Source organism: Anabrus simplex, chromosome 1 (genome assembly GCF_040414725.1).
Source record: "Anabrus simplex isolate iqAnaSimp1 chromosome 1, ASM4041472v1, whole genome shotgun sequence".
Classification (NCBI taxonomy): domain Eukaryota; kingdom Metazoa; phylum Arthropoda; class Insecta; order Orthoptera; family Tettigoniidae; genus Anabrus; species Anabrus simplex.
Window position 1 is genome coordinate 1713287379 of NC_090265.1, and position 21136 is coordinate 1713308514.

Here is a 21136-nt window from a genome sequence, read left to right on the forward strand (position 1 = left end):
CTTCCTCTAGGCCTTCGATGTTCTCTCGGACTCCACTCCAGCACTAGTTTTGTCCATCTATCATCATTTCTTCGTGCAACATGGCCAGCCCACTGCCATTTTAAGGAGCGTACTCTCTCTAAGATGTCTTTAACCTTTGTAACAGACCGGATGTCATCAGCTCTTTTCCTATCTTTCTTTGTATAGCCTGGTAATTATTAATAATCCTGACCCTATGTCTATAGAAATTACAGCAAATGCAGTCCTGTCTACGTTAGAATCAAGGTTCTGGAAAAACAAATTAACATTGAACCTAAAAAATACCCACTGCATGAATGCAAGGCATCTAACTACCATGACAAAAATGCAAATAAATACAACCTTGTATTAGATGCAAATGCAATTGAAAATACGTTGACTACAAAATTTTTAGGAGTCCATATAGATGAAAAATTAAGATGGGATTGTCATATTAAAAAAATAGGGAAGTCTCTGAGTTCTGTTTGCTTTGCCTTGAGGATTTTGTCTTATAGTTGTAGTGAAGAATATGTTAGAATAGCATTTTCTGGATATTTCCATTCAGTTATCTGTTATGCTATTGGTCACTGGGGCTGCTACAAATCAAATCTTGATGTTATTTTTTGAATACAGAAACATGTTATCAGAATTATATTGAGACGTAACAGGGTAGATCATTGTAGACCATTATTTAAGAGACAAGGATACTCCCAGTACCAAGCATATATATCATGCAATGCATTCTACACGTGAAAAAAAAAAAATTGATTACTTCAGAAAGAATTTTGACAATCACTATTACCAGACGTGAACAAGAAATAATATTTTTATCAAGCACAAGAGTAAAACCATTGCCTTGAGACATGTAGACTCGGTTGGAATCAGATTATATAATAAGCTTCCAAATAAGATTAAAGAAATTAGTCCCTTCAGTTCATTTACCACAGCTTTAAAAAATCTTCTGCTGAGTAGTTGCTTCTAAAGTACATCACACTCATAGATTTTATTTTGTCTTGTAAATATTGATTATTAATATTGTGCCCGTTCACACCTCCGCGACAGCTTTCAAAATTTAAAGATAAAAATTTCATTGTTCCGTATTGAAATTATTGATGTTAAAAATTAAATAACTGGAAAGGAGGTTCAACCTATTCAATACTCAAAGGAAAGAAACGTAGCAATCACATTTCTATTTAAATGGGACCGGTTTCGACCTTAGTCTAGGTCATCATCAGCCATAAAAACATATAAAATGTTTATGAATGTTGGAGGTCAGTTCCACACTCTGTTAGGCACAAAGACACGACACCACATTCTGTCCTGCATAAAGTCACAACACTAATAATCAACATACGAACATACATACAATTGTTTTTTCAAGTCAACTGTTTACCAAGAACTTATCTGGAGTACGGGTGCTCATTCAGTTGTACTAATTGGCGTCGTATATTTTTATATACGTAATTGGCTTCCCGCAGCCGTGACAGGTTCTGGACCTTCGAAACGTTCTCCACTCTACTTTGGTGTTTGGCCGCAGCGCGTGACCTTGAGTGTGCCGCACTGGTCACCGGGAGCTGGCGGCTTTCTACTACAGAACTGTTCGTCTGCGAATTCAAGCCTTTTTGATCTTCGTATGTTGATTATTAGTGTTGTGACTTTATGCAGGACAGAATGTGGTGTCGTGTCTTTGTGCCTAACATTCATAAAGCTAAGTCATTTACAATATTTAATCGCATAATTTTTGGTTTGCCTACACATGTGCCTTAGGCATGTACCGATAGGTTCAATATAATACCGATATATAAGAAATGCAAGTGAGTGTTACCAGTGAAGTGTGAGATACTTGAGTCCATAGTTACATGATCTAGCAATATAGCATAAGATTCTAATATGTTGGATATATACGTCATCGTATATCGGACAAAATAACATGTATGTAGCCAGAGGTTTGAAAAGGAAATTTGGAAACAGCTGATAGTAATGACATACTGGCAGATTACAGAGATTTCGTATTAGTAATGCTACAAGTCGACGTCACATTTGGTTGCGCACGGTGTAAAATAAACATATGGAATCACGCATTATTTTGCTTCGCAATAAGGGCATTGAACTCAATCATAGGTTATGATATATAGCAACTTTAAAATGTTGTTTTAAGAAACATAGTGTGGTAGTTTTGACATGGTCATGTATATGGAAACGCGACGAGTTAATATTGAGGCTACGATGTTAAGATATTATATGAATGTTGAAATAAGGTAACAATTGTGTTAACTTGAGGAAAATTATGAGTTATATAGTGATATGAGGAGATTTATATGCACTACGTAGGGGCCATTGAGTGCCCGCAGTTTAAGATATGCCACGCTACATTCTTTAGACTCGTATACGTGAGATTGCCCACACCGCAGGATTGACCTAAGCCAAGGTAAGAATAGAATTTACTATTGTAGAATTATGCTTGTGACGGGATCGTATGTCAACTTTAGATGTGCTGTAATGAATATCGGAATACTACGATACGTTTTATAGCTGTGTTTTGACCAAATGCATTCACGACACCGATAAATATGATATTATGTTTCTGAATACAACGACATAGCACATGCATTGTAACTGCGCGTATGAATAAAATAGCTTGCATTGAAGTAGAATGTTATGGAATATAACGAAGGAAAGGGACATTGAGCCTAAAAGACATGTGTATGACAGCCAAAGGTTATGTTGAAGTTAGTTAGATAGCTGAATAGATTAACATATACTCTGATTGAACTTGCATTTTCTCAACGAACAACATCTAGGGAAATGTTAGAGTAGGAGCCAAATTTAACAGGCACTAGGAACAAATGTCTTAGTCCGTAAGTGGTTGTCCATGCACAACGTGAAAGAAGTAATAAAGCACGAGTTCGGATTTATTCATATGGATTTATGCATTCAAATTTACGCATCCAGATTTACTTATTCGAGTTTACTTATGTGGATTTACTTATTAGTGACTTGTCATTTACTGAGTATCAGCTACGATTTACTATTTAATATTTTCAACGCTCAATTCTAATATGATTGGTGATTAAATATAACTGTGATATACAGTTCAGTCCTGCAATTTAAAGTTATAACTTGGTTTAGTTTCAAGTTTGAGCTTATTAGTGGACTTTATATACACTTCAGCTTAACCGTGTGTTTTATTCAGACTTGTTTAATTAGTCTTAAAGCAAATGAGCTCTCGTAACAACTTAATTATGTTGGTGTTGTATCTATGACTCAACTTCAGAATGGACCTTAGATGTCCAGTGATCGATTGTAAATATGTACATACTCAATTTTGATTTCATGATGGAACTGATCTACATAATTTAATACTAGATATTATTTCTCTTTCTACGAGCCAGCGCTGACTCACAATCCACACTTGTATACATGCAATGACAAGTAATGCCTTGGATAAAATTCCAATTTAATAGTCCAATATTTAGTCAATAAATATCTTGTTTATTTTTCTACAATTTTATGTGTCATGAATTCTTTCATTATAGCCTAGTTGGTAAGTTAGTTGCTTAGCTAAGTGAATTGTTGATTAATTAAGTACTCCATTTAGTCATGACCAGTTCTCACGTCGTTGAATAAGTTACTTTGATTTAAGAAATTGGTTGATGATTATTACTATTATGTCATGAGATTCTACAGGCGTCTCCCGTGCGTTGTTAATCTTTTCATACTCACGTAAAGCATAGCTTGAAGTAAGATTTCATGTCTTACTTGGCATCTGAACACCCTGAGGTATCCGCTGAGCGACCCCATTTCATCTGATTAGGCAGCCCAACTATGAGTTCGAAATGGAGGTATAGGGTAAAGAATGTAAGGTTCGTTACAATATTATTTTTTTAAATTAGGATGTGCTGACCTAACATATCAAATCCTTCACAATTGCAGATGATGTTGCGATCTGGAGTGACTCAGAAAAGGAACTGGGAGAGAGAACGCAAAGCTGGAATGAGGAATTTAAGAAATATGGTTTAAACATCAGTAAGACCAAGATGGTGATGAAAGTGTATGGGGAAGGAGCGGAACCAATAGTCATGTTAAATGAAGCCCAACTGGACAGCGTTCCAGTTTTCAAATACTTGGGTAGCATTCTATCAAATGACAACCTAGCAAAACATGAGGTGAACAGTCGAATCAATAAGGCAACACAATTTTACCACCAGGTAAGACACCTGCTGTGGGATGAGCAAATACCTACGAAAACAAAAATGACATTGTACAAGTCCTATTATACATCAGTTCTTACATACAGCCTTGAAACCCCAACACTGACCAACAGAGATAATTCCAAACTCTGGGCAGCTGAAATGAAATTCCTATGCACTATTATTCAGAAAACCAAGAAAGACAAGATTAGGATTCAGAAAATTAGAGAAGAAGTAGGAATAGATGATTCTCTCCTCAATAAGATTCAAATATCAAGACTGAAGTGGTTTGGTCACATGAAGAGGATGCCAGTTAACAGAACTGCAAGGAAGGAATTTGACAGAAAAGTAGAAGGAAGACGACCCATGGGAAGGCCACGAAGGAAATGGATAGATTTAGTTAAGAACGATGTACTGCTGAGAGGTCATGAGTGGGACAAGTTGGTGGAGGAGGAATGGTACAAGGACAGGATGAGATGGAGGAGGCTCATATACCACACCCAGGAAACTGGAGATGGTTTAGGATGATGATGGTGATGATGATGATGATGATGATGATGACGATGATGATGATGATGATGATGATGATGATGATGATGATGATGTACTAACATTGAGGTATTTGGTGTTTTTGTTGTTTTTCTTTTTTCTTCTTTTTCAAAATGTTCATTATTGTGCATATATTATTGTTAGTATTAGGAAATCGCTTGACAATTCCTATACTGTTGGCATATTTCAAAATATGTAATTGTACAGTCTATGGAAGCTAAATGAATGAATGAATGAATGATTGAATGAATGAATGAATGAATGAATAAAAAATACCACCAAAATATGCAATAAAGTGTCATAAGTGGGAGGTGGGCATGACAGAGACACCCTCACGGCAGCCCATTAAAATGGCCATACGGCCTTTAAAAATGGTGGAACTTGAAATATTCTGCCATTTTCTGATAATTCCAAAAATCAATTTTTTTGTAAGGAAATCACAAAATTTCAGTCATTGGTCCCCTTAATTTGCATAGGACGCTACATAAATCCTACAAACTACATACAGTTCCTCATGTGTGACCATACAGGGTTTAGGCCTACATATCCTCCTGACATCAGATGCTTGTATTAAAGTGAGTGGAACCGTTGAGACCATACTGATGGAGTTTATGCATTGCACTAAACGTTCTTTGCGGTAATAAAGTGCACCCTGTTGGAATTGCTATTGCAGTTGACACTTTTTTCTCTGCTCCCTCTAGTCTATTGCACATATAATTTGGCACATAATCATATTATCCTATGCTCTATGATTGCTACCTACACTGGTTGCATAATGCCCAGGATAGTTTATGACATCAATCAACAATCATCAGTCACTACTGATCTGCATTTAGGGCAGTCGCCCAGGTGGCAGATTCCCTATCTATTGTTTTCCTAGCCTTTTCTTAAATGATTGCAAAGAAATTGGAAATTTATTGAACATCTCCCTTGGTAAGTTATTCCAATCCCTAACTCCCCTTCCTATAAACGAATATTTGCCCCAATTTGTCCTCTTGAATTCTAACTTCTATCTTCATATTGTGATCTTTCCTATTTTTAAAGACACCATCCAAACTTATCTACTGATGCTCCCATGCCACATCTCCACTGACAGGTCGGAACATACCACTTAAAGTCAAAGAAATATTAATGTTTATTTATTCCACCTATTCAATACATAAAAAGTGATTTTAATTAAGAAATAAAAATCTGTGAATAAAATTATAGGGACATATTTCGCCCTTTATTTAAGGGCATATTCAGCCTTAATCTCAATCTGAAAGATAATAAATCAGGATTCTGATTGTTCTTAATTGTGGTTGATTTAAAAAAAAATACAAATTAATGTGAGGATGATGTAGGAAATATGCTTCAAAAGGTGAGTGAGATGGTTGACAGTAGTTAAGATATTCTTAAAAATAAAGTCTTAATAAAGTCTTACAAACAAATAGTCGTAATTTATACAGTTTCTTGAATGTCCTTGTCTAAAAATGTGGTAACAAGTTGCATATTGGTAGTTCTATAAGAACGCAAATTGCTATGTTGAATCTTGTAAAGTGGCGCCCTGAGTTGGTTGAGGGCGTTAGAGAAAAGTTTGGAGAAACTCAACTTTTGAAGCATATTTCCTACATCATCCTCACATTAATTTGTAATTTATTTTTTTAAAAATCAATCACAATTAAGAACAATCAGGATCCTGATTTATTATCTTTCAGATTGAGATTAAGGCTGAAGATGCCCTTAAATAAAGGGTGAAACATGTCCCTATAATTTTATCCACAGATTTTTATTTCTTAATTAAAATCACTTTTTATGTATTGAATAGGTGGAATAAGTAAACATTAATATTTCTTTAACTTTATTGTACAATTCAATACGGACCAAAATATGTGAATTATAACATGTAACATACCACTTAGTCGAGCAGCTCATCTCCTTTCTCCCAAGTCTTCCCAGCCTAAACTTTGCAACATTTTTGTAACGCTACTCTTTTGTCGGAAATCGCCTAGAACAAATTGAGCTGCTTTTCTTTGGAATTTTTCTAGTTCCTGAATCAAGTAATCCTTGTGAGGGTCCCATACACTGGAACCATACTTTTCCTTGTCAAAGAGATATTGTGTTATTGTTGGAATTTAGAATAAATGAAAGGAAATTGATGTCTTCCTAAGTTATTTCTGCATTTATCTGTGTATATCAATGTCACTGAATGCTTCCTGGATGTACATTTATGTTCTCCTTGAATTTCAAAAGGAAGATCTGTTCTTCATTCTGTATGCTCATAGTGAAGGAAGCTGCCAACCATTATTTTTTTCATCAGCTTGTGAGTAAGAAGAGTGTAAATTCCATAACCCATTCCCTTGGCTAGATTTACTCTGCACCCCTTTGTCTGTTTCAGAACTGGGTGTCAAAAACTCATATTTAATGTTAATGCTGTACCTTTCTTTTGCAGGGTCTGACCTTTCCAGCTATGCATGTACTCATCTCCCACTGGGCACCTCCTCAGGAGAGAAGTGTCATCACCACCATCATCTATGCAGGTAACTGAACTCTTTGTCAATCTTTGTTTTATACTCCTTTTTCATATTATTTCCACTTGGAATGCTGTTAGTTCACCTCTCTCTTATAACCCCAGACCGAACACACAGGATTTGTATCACTTTCATTGCTACTGTTGTCATGATTTGTTTCGAGTTATTCCACATTCATTCACAAACTTTGTCATTTGTTTCATCAATGTCTTGCTGGCTATAGGATCTTCTTCCAGAATATCAAATCTGTTTAAATTTCCGCATTATACTTTAATCTTTCATCCTCCTGCCTCAGTATCTCAGCGTCAACTTTGCATCTTTCCTCAGTCTGTGACTTACAAGAGGTTTTCAATTGAACTTTAACAGAAGCAATTATCATATTGTGATCAGATCCTATATCAGCTCCTCTGTAAGCTCTGATATCAGTTATGGAACTTCTATGCCTGTTATCAGGCTTTACGTTTCGCATGTTCTTTAGTGTTGTTTTGACTTCAAGCCATGTTAATGGGGGTTGGTTTTTCTGGATTTCACCTATTCTACAATTGATGGTTTTGGTGTCTCCATCTCCATTTAATAATATGTTGAAGGACCTCTTCATTTCATCTCTGATCCCTTGCTCTGTTCTTATCAAACTACTATCATTTGTTTCCTCCGCAAGGATGTCTTCGTACTCGCTTCTTTTACTACTTTATATAGTAGCTTCCTACTTCCTTGGCAGTCTTCCTCTATCCTGGTAGTGAAGTCATCCCCTCTAATCTCAGTTTGTGAGCTTGCTTTCAGGAGATAGTGGGTTCAAATTCCACTGTTGGCAGCCCTAAAGAGGGTTTTCTGCGGTTTCCCATTTTCACATCAGGCAAATGCTGGAGCTGTACCTTAATTAGGGCCATGGCTGCTTCCTTCTCACTCCTAGCCTTTTAATTGGAAATAAAAATATCTGTACACTAAAGTAAGAACCGTAATGACATGTATTATTTCAGGTTTCAATTTTATTTCAAACACAAATTGTATATTGTATATTGCTATACTGTATTATCAATATACACCTCTCTTTTTCGACATGGTATATGTCATTCTGTTTCCTTAAAAGTGCACCCTAGGCTGATTAATGAGGCACATTCACTTTAACTAACCATCATCATTTTCCAGCTCCAGTTTCATGTATATGAGCTACAAGCGCTTGCCTCTTCTTCCTGTCAAAGTATAGTTTCTGTTCCTCTATGTCCTCCCACTTGGCATTCCTCTTGTTGACCTCTGATTTCACTGTGTCTGTCCATCTATTCCTTGGTCTCCCAACTGGTCTCTCCCCTTTCACTTCTCTGTCAAAGAAATTCCTTGCTGTTCTTGCTCCATCCATCTTCATAACATGTCCAAACCATTGTAGCCTACGTCTTCCTAAAACTCGATAACGGGTGTTTTGATGCCAGCCTCCTTCCTGTTTGCTTCATTTATAATCTTGTCCTTCCTGGTCTTTTGTTTCATTGTTCTGATGAATTTAATTTCTGTTGACTGGATTTTACTATTTGCCTTGTTATGCAGGGTACATTTTTCGAGTCCATATGTAAGAAATGGAATGAAGTAGGTATAAAACATGGTCAGTTTTGCTTTCTGGGGTATTTTATCATTCCAGAGTAGATTTCTCACTTTAAAATAAAATTGAGAAGCTTTCTGAGTCCTATTAAGTACTTCTTGGTTTACTGTATTATCTTTTGAAATGATACTTCCAAGGTATTTGAAGTTCGAAACAGACTGCAATAGAGTTCCCTCCATATTCTATAAAATCAAAAGTTTGCAAGAGAATAGAGTGCCTGTATTTTTTTTATTAGTACAAAATTCACATCTTGGAATTTAAAAAAAAAGCCTTTTGAGAATTTTCATAACCCCCTTTTTACTGTATTGGGCTGGTTGGGAAATATGTAATTTTCTTTGCTTTTGGTTAAGAAAATGTTTTTCACTTTTTCTCTATATAGGTACATCACTGGGAACAGTGATATCGATGATCATGGCTGGCCAGATTGCCTTCTCCCTGGGCTGGGAATGGGTGTTCTACATCATGGGGCTGCTCAGTTGCATCTGGTGTGTGCTCTGGGTTTGGCTCATTAAGGACTTTCCTCAGCAACAGGTTTATATCACGCAGGAGGAACGACAATATATTGTAGATTCTCTGGGACAGACAGAAGATAGTCATCATAAGGTGAGTAACGACAGTCGCTCCAAATCGGGAATATGAAGTACTGCATTGTAAAGCATAAACAGACATACCAAGTATATGCATGCGTTTTTGTCGGTTTTTTGTGGTAAAGAAAACACGTAATTTTCAAGAGAAATTCATTTTTTGTTTATTCAAAATATTGGCCATCAACTTCTACACACTTCTTCCATATTTCAGGTAAGTTATAAATACCATGCCAGAAAAGCTACTTATCTTTTGTGGCAAACAATTTTTCGAGCCATTTTTCAACTTCCTTGAAATTGCTGAAGTGCTACTCTGTGAGTGCGTATCCCATTGATGTGAAACCGTTAATGCACAATGCTATCGCCGACAAATTATTCATTTAAATCATGAATTGATCGAAAGATGACCGGAATGGGCCAGAAGACATGTCAAAGTGATTTTGTTACACCACAATGCACAGTCTCACACAGCAAAACCAGTGAAAGACACCTTGAAATCGCTTGGATGGGACATTCTTATACACCCACTGTGCTCCCCTGATGTGGCACCATCTGACCTTTTCACAACTCATTGTCTTCATAAGGACTTACTTAATATTTTACCTTCAGTCACTTCAGCCATCAGCCTCAAAATCCAATAGCACTTAGCAACTTTCTACATCATAATACAAGAATCCAAAAGGGCCAAATGGATCAGAGCATAAACAAAACAGCAATCCTCAAAATTCAGCTAACTCCAGTTGATACATGCCAAAACTTTCTGAAAGAATTGCATATCATGCTGGAAGCAGAATCTGTCAGCACACCAGTCAAATCTATAGACTTCTATCAATACAAATAAATCTATCACTGATAGAAGACATCAAACTCTTACTCCATATTTTTTAAATTCAGCAATTGAAATGATCGATCTTGACTACCCCGAGGGGAAATGGTTATCTATGCAGATAACAAGCAAAATAGAGGATTTAAAAACTAAGTGAGGAATAATCACTTGGAGAAAAGTGGAACCGACCGACCGACCTGATCTGCATTTAGGGCAGTTGCCCAGGTGGCAGATTCCCTATCTGTTGTTTTCCTAGCCTTTTCTTAAAAGATTTCAATGAGATTGGAAATTTATTGAATGTCTCCCTTGGTAAGTTATTCCAATCCCTAACTCCCCTTCCTACAAATGAATACTGTATTTTCTCCCTTGTTCGACACCCTGTGTGGTTACAAGACATAAGATCCATTTTTAGCCAGTATTGTCAACCTTAACAAGTGTTATGGTACTTTTAGGAGAATTCTACCTTTAAATGCAATTAAATTTCTTTCTTTCAGAATAACATTAAATCATGGTATATGTTTTGTCCTCATTGGAAAACATCTTCAGCCATCAATGTTCAAATGTTTGGCTTCAAATTCCTAGACATTTTTCCTGCACTACAGAAGGATTACACAATAATAAAGCAAGCAAGATATTTTGTAATAAAATAACTTAATATGAGTAGAAAACAATTAGTATAATAATAATAATAATGTTAAGCACATTGTTTGTTTCCTACATCTTATAAATAAAATTCTAGGGGTTCTGTTTTCTGTAATGTCATTTATTTCACCAAATTTTGATATATTGATCTGTTTTACATCAATTCAAATCATATCAGTAGATTTTAGCTTTCGTGTCTGTCGTGTCGTGTCTGTGGATAATAATGCAGATGATTACAAAAAATTTGATTTTTAGTCCAAGTTCCGTGGGATATGTCATGCATGTCGCTTCAAGGTAGGCAATGGGAGAAACTAGAGTAATTTTACTCTTTTCGATAGGACAGATATTAAGGGAGGTATCGTCAATGTCAGAACGCCACACCATTAGTCAGAGATACAATATGCAAACTGAGAACCATGGACAATTTCGCACAACTTCGGACCAGAAACTGTACCGTACAATAAATTTGGAAATCATCATTCTCTCTCGACTTTGTTCAGCTTCATTTCATGTTACTGCCGCGTGCTTATGTATGTAAATACCATTTTAACATGTCACATTGAACGTGTGAATAGAGCCATGTTATTTCGCATGAATTACTGAAGGTAACATGTAATCCACTGCAAATTCCTGTTCGAAGAATGGGTACAAATGCTTGTATTAAATAAAAGATTATAATATTCTCTACTAAATGTAATATTGTCATATATGAGTCATCTATTTGCAAAATCAGCCATCTTTAAATGGTTAAATTTTTCAGGAAAGAAAAAATACATATAAAATCTAAATAATAAGATTTGGAATTATTTTTATTTGCTTAATCACTTATAAATAGCATTGTAATGAATATTACAGAATTCATTTGTATAATTATTTGTAATATTTAAATTTCAAATTTGAAGATGGAGATGTAAAAAGCCAATGTATATCCACAAAATGAATCAGAATTAAACATTAATTAATGCCATTGTCTACACTGTGCTCACATGCATCTTCCTCATCTTCTGAGTTGTTTTGTGGAAGGTTATTACGAGGCATGTTTTTTAAGAAAGTACCATTTTGATATAGAAAAAAGTAATGCAAATTTATAAACAATTATTGTTTTTCATGTAAGCCTGTGCTTTAAACTACTACTCAGCATAAGTTCCAAGCATATCAAGGCACTTGTCATATCATGAAATCAGCTTCTGATTTCCATCTTCATAGAAATCTGTCGCCTGATGTGCCACCATGGTTGCTTTTATGTCATTGTCGTCATCGTCATGGTGGTGACCTCCTAAATGCTTTTCCAAGTGCAGGAACAAGTGGTAGTCACCAAGTCTTCAGTAACGACAAATGGTCACCCACTACACTTCTCGTCATGGACATTAGTAGGCCTTCTTTCAATGCTCTAATCCATTGTCTTACCATTCCTTTGCTTATAGCGTGTTCTCCATACACTTCATTAATCTGCCAATGAATTACAACAGCATTCACTTCTTTTGCATTTAGAAAACGAATCACAGTGCGTACTTCACACTCAGTGGGACCGTTCATTGTCAGAGGCATTTTCAGTATGCATAAACAAACATACTGTAAATACGGGCGAATGCTTCCATAATGGCGTTTGTGGCTAGCCTACAGATGTATGTACTGAGCGCGTGCATGCTTTGAACGACGACTGAGGTTCTGCAGCGGCCATACTTAAAATGGTACTTACTTAAAAAAACATGCTTCATGATATCAATGAGTTCTTTATAATATTTCAGCACTTCTACATTTCACCATTAAGTCCCAAAATGTTTAGTCAACAGAGATTCAACATCTCTTTGCCTAACTCCAATTTTTGATGATGAAAATAAGCTGGTTAGAGGCCAAGTTTGCGGCTAACAGTTTGCTGTCTTATGTAAAAGTGAACACAGAACACATTTTGAGATGACCACTTTTGCAAATAGACAACTCAGATAGGAACATCAAAAGGAGCACATAAGAGAAAAAAGACAATGACACTTCTCAGTTCAAGACAGATGATCTTGGTCTCCCAATGAGCATAATATACTACGGGTGATTGTTTGGTCTCCCTGTCAATATATTATCAGTCTCTAATTCTTTTACAATGTTTCACTCGTGCATGTTTCGGGAGCCCCACCTCCCATTTTACAAGTTGCTTTATGTTGCACCGACACAGATAGATCTTATGGTGATGATGGGACAGGAAAGGGCTAGGAGAGGGAAGGAAGCAGCCATGGTCTTAATTAAGGTACAGTCCCAGCATTTTCCTGGTGTGAAAATGGGAAACCACGGAAAACAGTCTTCAGGGCTGCCGAAAGTGGGGTTCAAACCCACTATCTCCCGAATACTGGATACTGGCCGCACTTGAGTGACTGCAACTATCGAGCTCGGTACCCCCCAAATCCCTTCACCAGCGATTTCTGCATCATACATCAATATTCCCCATATCTTAAGATCTAACATTTTTCAGCTTTACATAAGACATCGTCAATATATAACATTATTTTTAGCACAAAACACATAATGACCATTTCTCGACAATGCTTGTTGTAATGGAACACCTTTAAACACATATAAAGTTCAACTGGTTATTTTTTATGTTGTATAACACTTTAAAATACGTATTAAAATGTCAGATGGTTTAGTTAGAAAAATCGGCCAAAGATAAAATATTTCTTGCTACTGTTTGTTCTGTTGTAGCCCACTTAAGTGTAGGCCTATTAAAATATCAACTATTATATTACCAGAGTTAAAATCTTCCCTTGTTATTGTTAGAACCTTTTCTAGGGTAAACTTGTTTACCATTAAATTATTTGACTCCTTAAGTTCAAAATGTGTAATTGATTATATCAGGTCAGACAAAATCGTGCTTTGTTTGTGTTGGGCTGGAATTTCAAAAAAAAACGGATCAAACCTCCCGTCATGTCCTTGAAATAGTGGCTTGTATTTGCTCTTCTCATAGTAAAATGTTGATGCAGAGGAAGCCTACCCGCTCACCAACCAAACACTTATAAGCTTACGGCCCGTACTTATAGACATGATATAGGCACATCTAGTACAAAAACAAGGCATTCTCATGACACTCACCAAGAGGGCGAGACGAATTTGTGAGCCATCAAATATCCAGGTGGAGATGGACACACTCAAAATCATGTTCAAGGGTAATGGTTCCAGCAATTTGTAGATTCATAGAGCCCTGCATCCCAGAGAAATGACCAAGCAATGCTCACAGAAGGAGGAAGTGAAGGGAACTGCCTACCTGCCTTACATTCACAACACCACAGATCGAATTGTCAAAGTCCTCCGCAAACACAATATAAAATCCGATTTTGACACCATCACTAAAACTGCTCACAGTCTGGGTAAAACCAAGAACAAATTGCTCCACTTTTACGTCCTGAGGTATACAAAATTCCCTGTACTTGTGGTAAGGTATACATTGGCGAAACGTGCTGGTCCATTGGTACTCGAATCAAGGAACATGAACGCAATATTCGTCTCAACTACCCAGACAAATCAGCTGAGCACGCTCTGTCATCGGGTCATGATGTCATGTTCCAAGATGCTCGAACTCTTACCCACACTAGACACTACAGGTCCAGGATTATAGGGAAACTGTGGAAATATGTAGAAATCCTAACAATTTCAACAGGGACACTGGCTATCAATTAAGTAGGGCCTAATACCTGGTTGCCAGCCATTAAGGATTTACATGCGTAGTTCCCTTCCCTGTCCCTTCACTATTGTTATTTCATTTTGGTGTTTTCCAAATTCATAAGTTCCTCATCGCCAGATGTTTCATTCCAGGCTTGTGTCAATGTCATACCTTCATATGTGCATACACCTGTCATGTTATGTGACCCTCTCAGATTGATTCTCATGGTTCTGTCAGCTTCTGCTTCAAACACTAGCACTGTACCACGTCTGGGGAGCCATCTGGTGATGAATGAACATATCAATTCCACTTCTATTATTCAAACCTCATCATTTTAGAAGCCCTTCTCGTGGACAGTCGATTTTCTTCTGAATTTCTTGACACGGCATAAGCCTAAAAGCCTATATCACGTCTATAAGTATGGGCCGTGAAAGCATCAATGGCAACATCAAAAACCTCTATGGGGAGGATACTTTTAAGAAGGCTTCAAAATTCGCAAATTAAGGGGGAAGAAGACTACTCTTCTTTCTCCTTTATGCTTTCTGCTGAGATGCAGGGACCATAACATAATTCCCAACTGTGTGAAGCTGAAGCACATGTTAAATACTCCAAAGGCCAGGAGAATATATCAATGCACTAGCAAGGCTCTTGTAATTGAGAGAGTGCATTACACTTGTAAGGAAATGGACTCTGTCACCCGAGAGTCGTTTCGTTTACACCTGCTGTTAAGCAACACATTCTTGCAGGAATTGTGGTTGTCTTTTGATCGCATTACTGCTATACAGGCTGAACGCAAATCCAACCATGTGTCATTCGGACAGAAGTCTAAATTCCTCCGACTAGCTCAGAAACAGGACGAACCTGGATGCTAGTAAAACTGTTGTCAATCTTTCCAAGAAACCCTTGGATGAGAACCAAATGGCAGTTTTGCTAGGGGTCTTAATTTCGCTGTCACTCCCTCTAAAATTCCCATTGAGGGGTTAATTACTTCCATTGAGGCAGCCATCCACAAACTACCTACAGATGAAGCTGAGGAGTTAAGACAGAAATGTGAGATTCATAAGGTCCACTGTTGTACCCAGACACAATTTAACAAGAAGCGAGAGGAGAGCTCTAGAGGAACTTAGAGATAATTCTGAACTGACCATTCTCTCAGTTGATAAGGGTAATGCGACAGTGGTTATGGACACTTATGAGTATAAGAATAAGGTCTCAGCTATATTGTCAGAGCCTGTTTACAGATTGGCCTCACGTGACCCTACCACTCATGTGTCCAATGCCACCGTGAAGCTCTTAAAGCAATCTTCAATTCCAAAAGTGGAGGCTAAACATCTGTCCCTGGGGGATGCAGTGCCACCTAGATTATATGGACTGCCTAAGATCCATAGAAAAGATGTTCCCCTCAGACTATTGTTAGTGCGATAGGTTCTCCTATATATGCTCTGGCTAAATAAGCAAATTGCTGAATCATATGTCAGGAACTCTCAGTATTTTGTCAACAAGCTGTCAGCCATAAGCCTTCAACGTAATGCATTGGTGAGTTTTGATGTGGAGTCCTTGTTCACTAAAGTGCCGATTGACTCGGTCAAGTCTCTCATTGAACACCTGAGGACATTACTAAGCTATTTTACCACTGCATGACTTTCAGCTATTTCTTGTGGAGTGGGAATTTTCATGAACAGATGGATTGAGTGGCTATGGGAAGTCCACTTCCGCCTGTAGTGGTTAATTTCTTTATGGAGCATTTTGAAGAGGAGGCTATTTTTTTGGCGCCCTTCAAACCTATGATATGGTGGAGGTATATTGATGATACACTTGTGGTCTGGACAGAAGGTCCTGAGAAAATTCATCTATTACTAAACCACCTAAATCAGCAATATCCTTCAATTAAATGCACTATGGAGATGGAGTCAGACGGATGCCTTCATTTCTTGGATGTTCTAGTAAGAAACAAACCGGATGGCTCCTTAGGGCATACCGTCTATCATATGCCTACCCACACAAATGCAGATTCTCACCACCATCCAGCACAAAAACAAGGCTTTCTCACGACACTCACCAAGAGGGCGAGACAAATTATTGAATTGAATTATTGAGCCATCAAATATACAAGTGGAGATGGACACACTCAAAGTCACGTTCAAGGGTAATGGTTGCAGTGATTTGCAGATTCATAGAGCCATCCATCCCAGAGAAATGACCAAGCAAAGCTCACAGAAGGAAGAAGTGAAGGGAACTGCGTACCTGCCTTACATTCACAACACCACAGATCGAGTTGCCAAGGTCCTCTGCAAACAAAATATAAAAACCGTGTTTGGCACCGTTACTAAAATTGCTTACAGTCTGGGTAAAACCAAGGATAAATTGTCCCCACTTTTACATCCTGGGGTGTACAAAATTCGCTGTACTTGTGGTATGATATACGTTGACCAAACATGCCGGTCCATTGGTACTCGTATCAAGGTACATAAATGTAATATTCGTCTCAACCAGCCAGACAAATCAGCAATAGCTGAGCACGCTCTGTCATCGGGTCATGATGTCGTGTTACAAGATGCTCGAGCTCCAGGTCCAGGATTATACAGGAAACTGTGGAAATACATAGAAATCCTAACAATTTCAACAGGACATTGGCTATCAATTAAGTAGGGCCTAATCCCTGGTTGCCAGCCATTAAGGATTTACGTAGGTAGTTCCCTTCCCTGTCCCTTCACTTTTGTTATTTTGTGTCAGTGTTTTTCAAATTTATATGTTCCTCATCGCCAGATGTTTCATTCCAGGCTTGTGTCAATGTCATACCTTCATATGTGCGTATGTCTTGTTATGTGACCCTCTCAGACTAATTCTGATGGTTCCGTCAGGCTTCCGCTCGGAACGCAGTACTGTACCATGTCCGGGGAGCCATCTGGTGATGAATGAACATAGCAATTCCACTTTATTATAACGTCTAAATTCAAACCTCATTGTTTGAGAAGCCTTTCTCGTGGACAGTCGAGATTTTCTTCTGATGACGCAGAGCAAAGTTCTCTGCGAAATGTAAAGAATTTCACCTTATTTTCTTGACACGACATAAGCCCAAAAGCCTATATCATGTCTAAAAATAATGTTATATATTGACGATGTCTTATGTAAAGCTGAATAATGTTAGATCTTAAGATCAATTACAATCAGTCACTACTGATCTGCATTTAGGGCAGTTGCCCTGGCGGCAGATTCCCTATCTGTTGTTTTCCTAGCCTTTTCTTAAACGATCGCAAATTGGAAAATTATTGAACATTTCCCTTGGTAAGTTATTCCAATCCCTAACTCCCCTTCCTATAAATGAATATTTGCCACAATTTGTCCTCTTGAATTCCGACTTTATCTTCCTATTGTGATCTTTCCTACTTTTAAAGACACCACTCAAACTTATTCGTCTACTTATGTCCTCCCACGCCATCTCTCCAATGACAGCTCGGAACATACCACTTTATTGAGCAGCTCATCTCCTTTCTCCCAAGTCTTCCCAACCCAAACTTTGCAACATTTTTGTAACGCTACTCTTTTGTCGGAAATCACCCAGACAAATCGAGCTGCTTTTCTTTGGATTTTTTCCAGTTCTTGAATCAAGTAATCCTGGTGAGGGTCCCATACACTGGAACCATACTCTAGTTGGGGTCTTACCAGAGACTTATATGCCCTCTCCTTTACATCCTTACTACAACCCCTAAATATCCTCATAACCATGTGCAGAGATCTATGGGGAATATTGATGTATGATGTAGAAATCGCTGATGAAGGGAGTTGGAGCTCCCGAAACATGTACGAGTGAAACATTGTACAAAATTAGAAACTGATAATATATTGACAGGGCAGACCAAACAAACACCCATAGTATGTTATATGAACCTAGTCAATATCGACCAACTAAGGGACCAAAAATGGTCAAATTTGTCGAATCTCTCAGAGTCTTGAGCACAAATGAACTTAAGGGCTGATGAGAGAGCATATATATTTGAGGACGGCAGTTTGGGTAGCTGTGGAGATTGTCCTCCCTCTTCCCATACTCATCTGTCATTGTGTTTTTCTTGTTGTGCATTCCTTTTGATGTTCCTAGCTTTCATATATTACAAACATTTGAGTTGTCAGCTTACATCTTGTCCTAAATCCAGGAAATGTCAACAATCATGAGATGCACAGGAAGCTGCGTAGCATGTGAGGGAGAAATTTTTTTGATCTGATTGTTCTGTTACAGAAACCACCTGTTCCATGGAAGGCAATCCTGACATCCGTGCCATTCTATGCCATCCTGATTGCCCACTTCTGCGGCAACTGTGGTTGGTACATGTTGCTAACTCAACTGCCAACATACATGAAGCAAGCTCTCAAGTTCAACATTAAGAATGTAAGATTAATATCATAATTTTTCTTCACATTTGAAGTGATAATTTCTGTGGTACTATTGCTGCAACAGCTGTCAGTACAGTTTTGGATAGCTGGTGAAGTAACAACATTGATTCCATGCACTACCTCCAGCCAGTTCACCCAGGCATCCTACAGCATGGAGCACTGTCAAGCCTGCCAAATGGCAATACTCCCTGACATTAACAGTGCTCTCCAGTAAACTCAAATCTAATCAGTCATTATCAGTAATTAATTTTATCACAAACAGTAACAAAAATGTTGGGACCGACAGCAACAAGTATCGTATTTCTTAGAATCCAAGACAACCCTGAATGCAAGACAACCTCCACTTTTTCCTTCAAAAAACATTAAATCAGGCTTAGAAAGTGCTTTGTAAAATCATGCCTTTCTTGTTCAGTACGTATTTTTAGACTATATTTGTCTTCACGCATCTGCCGAACATTGGCTTTAGTTATGCCATATTTTTTTGTGGCTGTGCAATTATTCTTTATTTCTGTGGTTTTGATAGCCATTATCTTAAAATTGGCATCATAATATCAAACAGAACCCATTGAAAATTTGCCGGCAATACCTGTTCCATGTGTGTCTATAATATGACGATCCATCAGAAAAATATTCCTGCCATCTACAAAACTGTTATTTTTTCTCTGCGTCAGGTACAAGTAGCTGCTGCTAGACGTACGTCTCGCTTGCCGGGTTTGGGCGAACTCCAGCGGCTAACGACATATAGGCCTAATAAAGACATGGATGTTGAAGGTCAATGAACAAGTTCATTGCGCTGTTCAATATGGACAAACAATGAAGTTTATTGATTTAAGTGGTACGGTCATACCACCCTTGCGTTTTTCTCACACATACCTCACAATTTCATCTTCGACTTCTTTAAAGCACCCTTGTTGCAGGCCACTGAATGCATTTTTAAGCTATCCTTGTCTTTACGCTAACATCGAACATTGACTTTAGTTAGGCCTATGCTGAATTTTCTTGCGGCTGCACAATTATTCCTCATTTCTGCGTGTTTAACCATTAACTTAAAATTGGCATAATAATTAATATCGATGAGAACTCATTGAAAATTTGCCAGCAACACCAGTTCCACGTATCTTTACAATACGATGATCCTTCACGAAAATATTCCTGCTGTCTCAGAACTTAATTTTATTAAGCGTCAAGTACAGTAGATTCATTATAACTGTGCCAATGAGTAGCCGTGGCCTTTCTAAGAATTCGAAGGTTCGCATATTAATACCAATATAATGGTCCATTATTGGACATTACTGGACATAATTTACTCATTCAGGACAAATATTTTAAGTTCTCTATGGGAATCAACATCTATATCACGGTTCGCATATTTTGATGCCATTCTGCAGATTTGAGAAACGTTTTTGTAGAGACTAGTAGAATAACATTCTCTCTTCACTATTTCCAGAGATCCAGTGTCATTACACAGAGGCACTGTACAACCAGTTACCGTGGCTAGCGATGTATATTAAAGAGGCGGACGTTTATTGTAAATGAGTTTTATATGTGCATGCGCGGGGGGTGAAAAGAAGCAGTGTGGTTACCGTGGTAACTGCCAGCGGTGTTCATTACTGCTAGGTTGTGAATGCAAGATGACCCTTGATTTTTCACATGAGATTCTTGAGAAAAAACTGTCATCATCTTGGATTCGGAGAAATACGGTATTAAGGTCACTGCATGACCTACCGAGCTCGATAGCTGCAGTCGCTTAAGTGCGGCCAGTATCCAGTATTCCGGAGATAGTGGGTTCAAACTCCAATGTCGGCAGCCCTGAAGATAGTTTTCCGTGGTTTCCCATTTTCACACCAGGCAAATGCTGGGGCTGTACCTTAATTAAGGCCACGGCTGCTTCCTTCCCACTCCTAGCCCTGCCTTGTCCCATCGTCGCCATAAGGCCTATCTGTGTCGGTGCGACGTAAAACAGCTAGCAAAAAAATAATAATAATTAAGGCCATGGCCACTTCCTTCCCACTCCTAGCCATATCCTGTCCCATCATCACCAGAAGACCTATCTGTGCCGGTGCGACGTAAAGCAAATTGTAAAAAAAAAACAAAAAAAAAAACCACTGCATCACCTAACAGAATTCTAACTTAACCCTGTCAGTAAGAGTGCTTTCCAGTAAACTAGAATCTTACTTGTCACTAACAGTAACCATAGGGGAAACCCTGTAGCCAT

At 37.9% G+C, this 21136-nt stretch overlaps 1 protein-coding gene across 2 annotated transcripts in view; it reads left to right on the top strand.

The window, feature by feature from the left end:
- MFS3 (major facilitator superfamily transporter 3) overlaps positions 1-21136 on the top strand; it is a 353439-nt gene that overhangs the window by 243929 nt on the left and 88374 nt on the right. For both annotated transcript variants that reach the window (XM_067138452.2, XM_067138451.2), the window contains exons 4-6: positions 7168-7255; positions 9214-9437; positions 18767-18916. In XM_067138452.2, coding sequence (XP_066994553.2) covers positions 7168-7255; positions 9214-9437; positions 18767-18916 — 462 coding nt within the window. The remainder of the gene's footprint in view (positions 1-7167; positions 7256-9213; positions 9438-18766; positions 18917-21136) is intronic.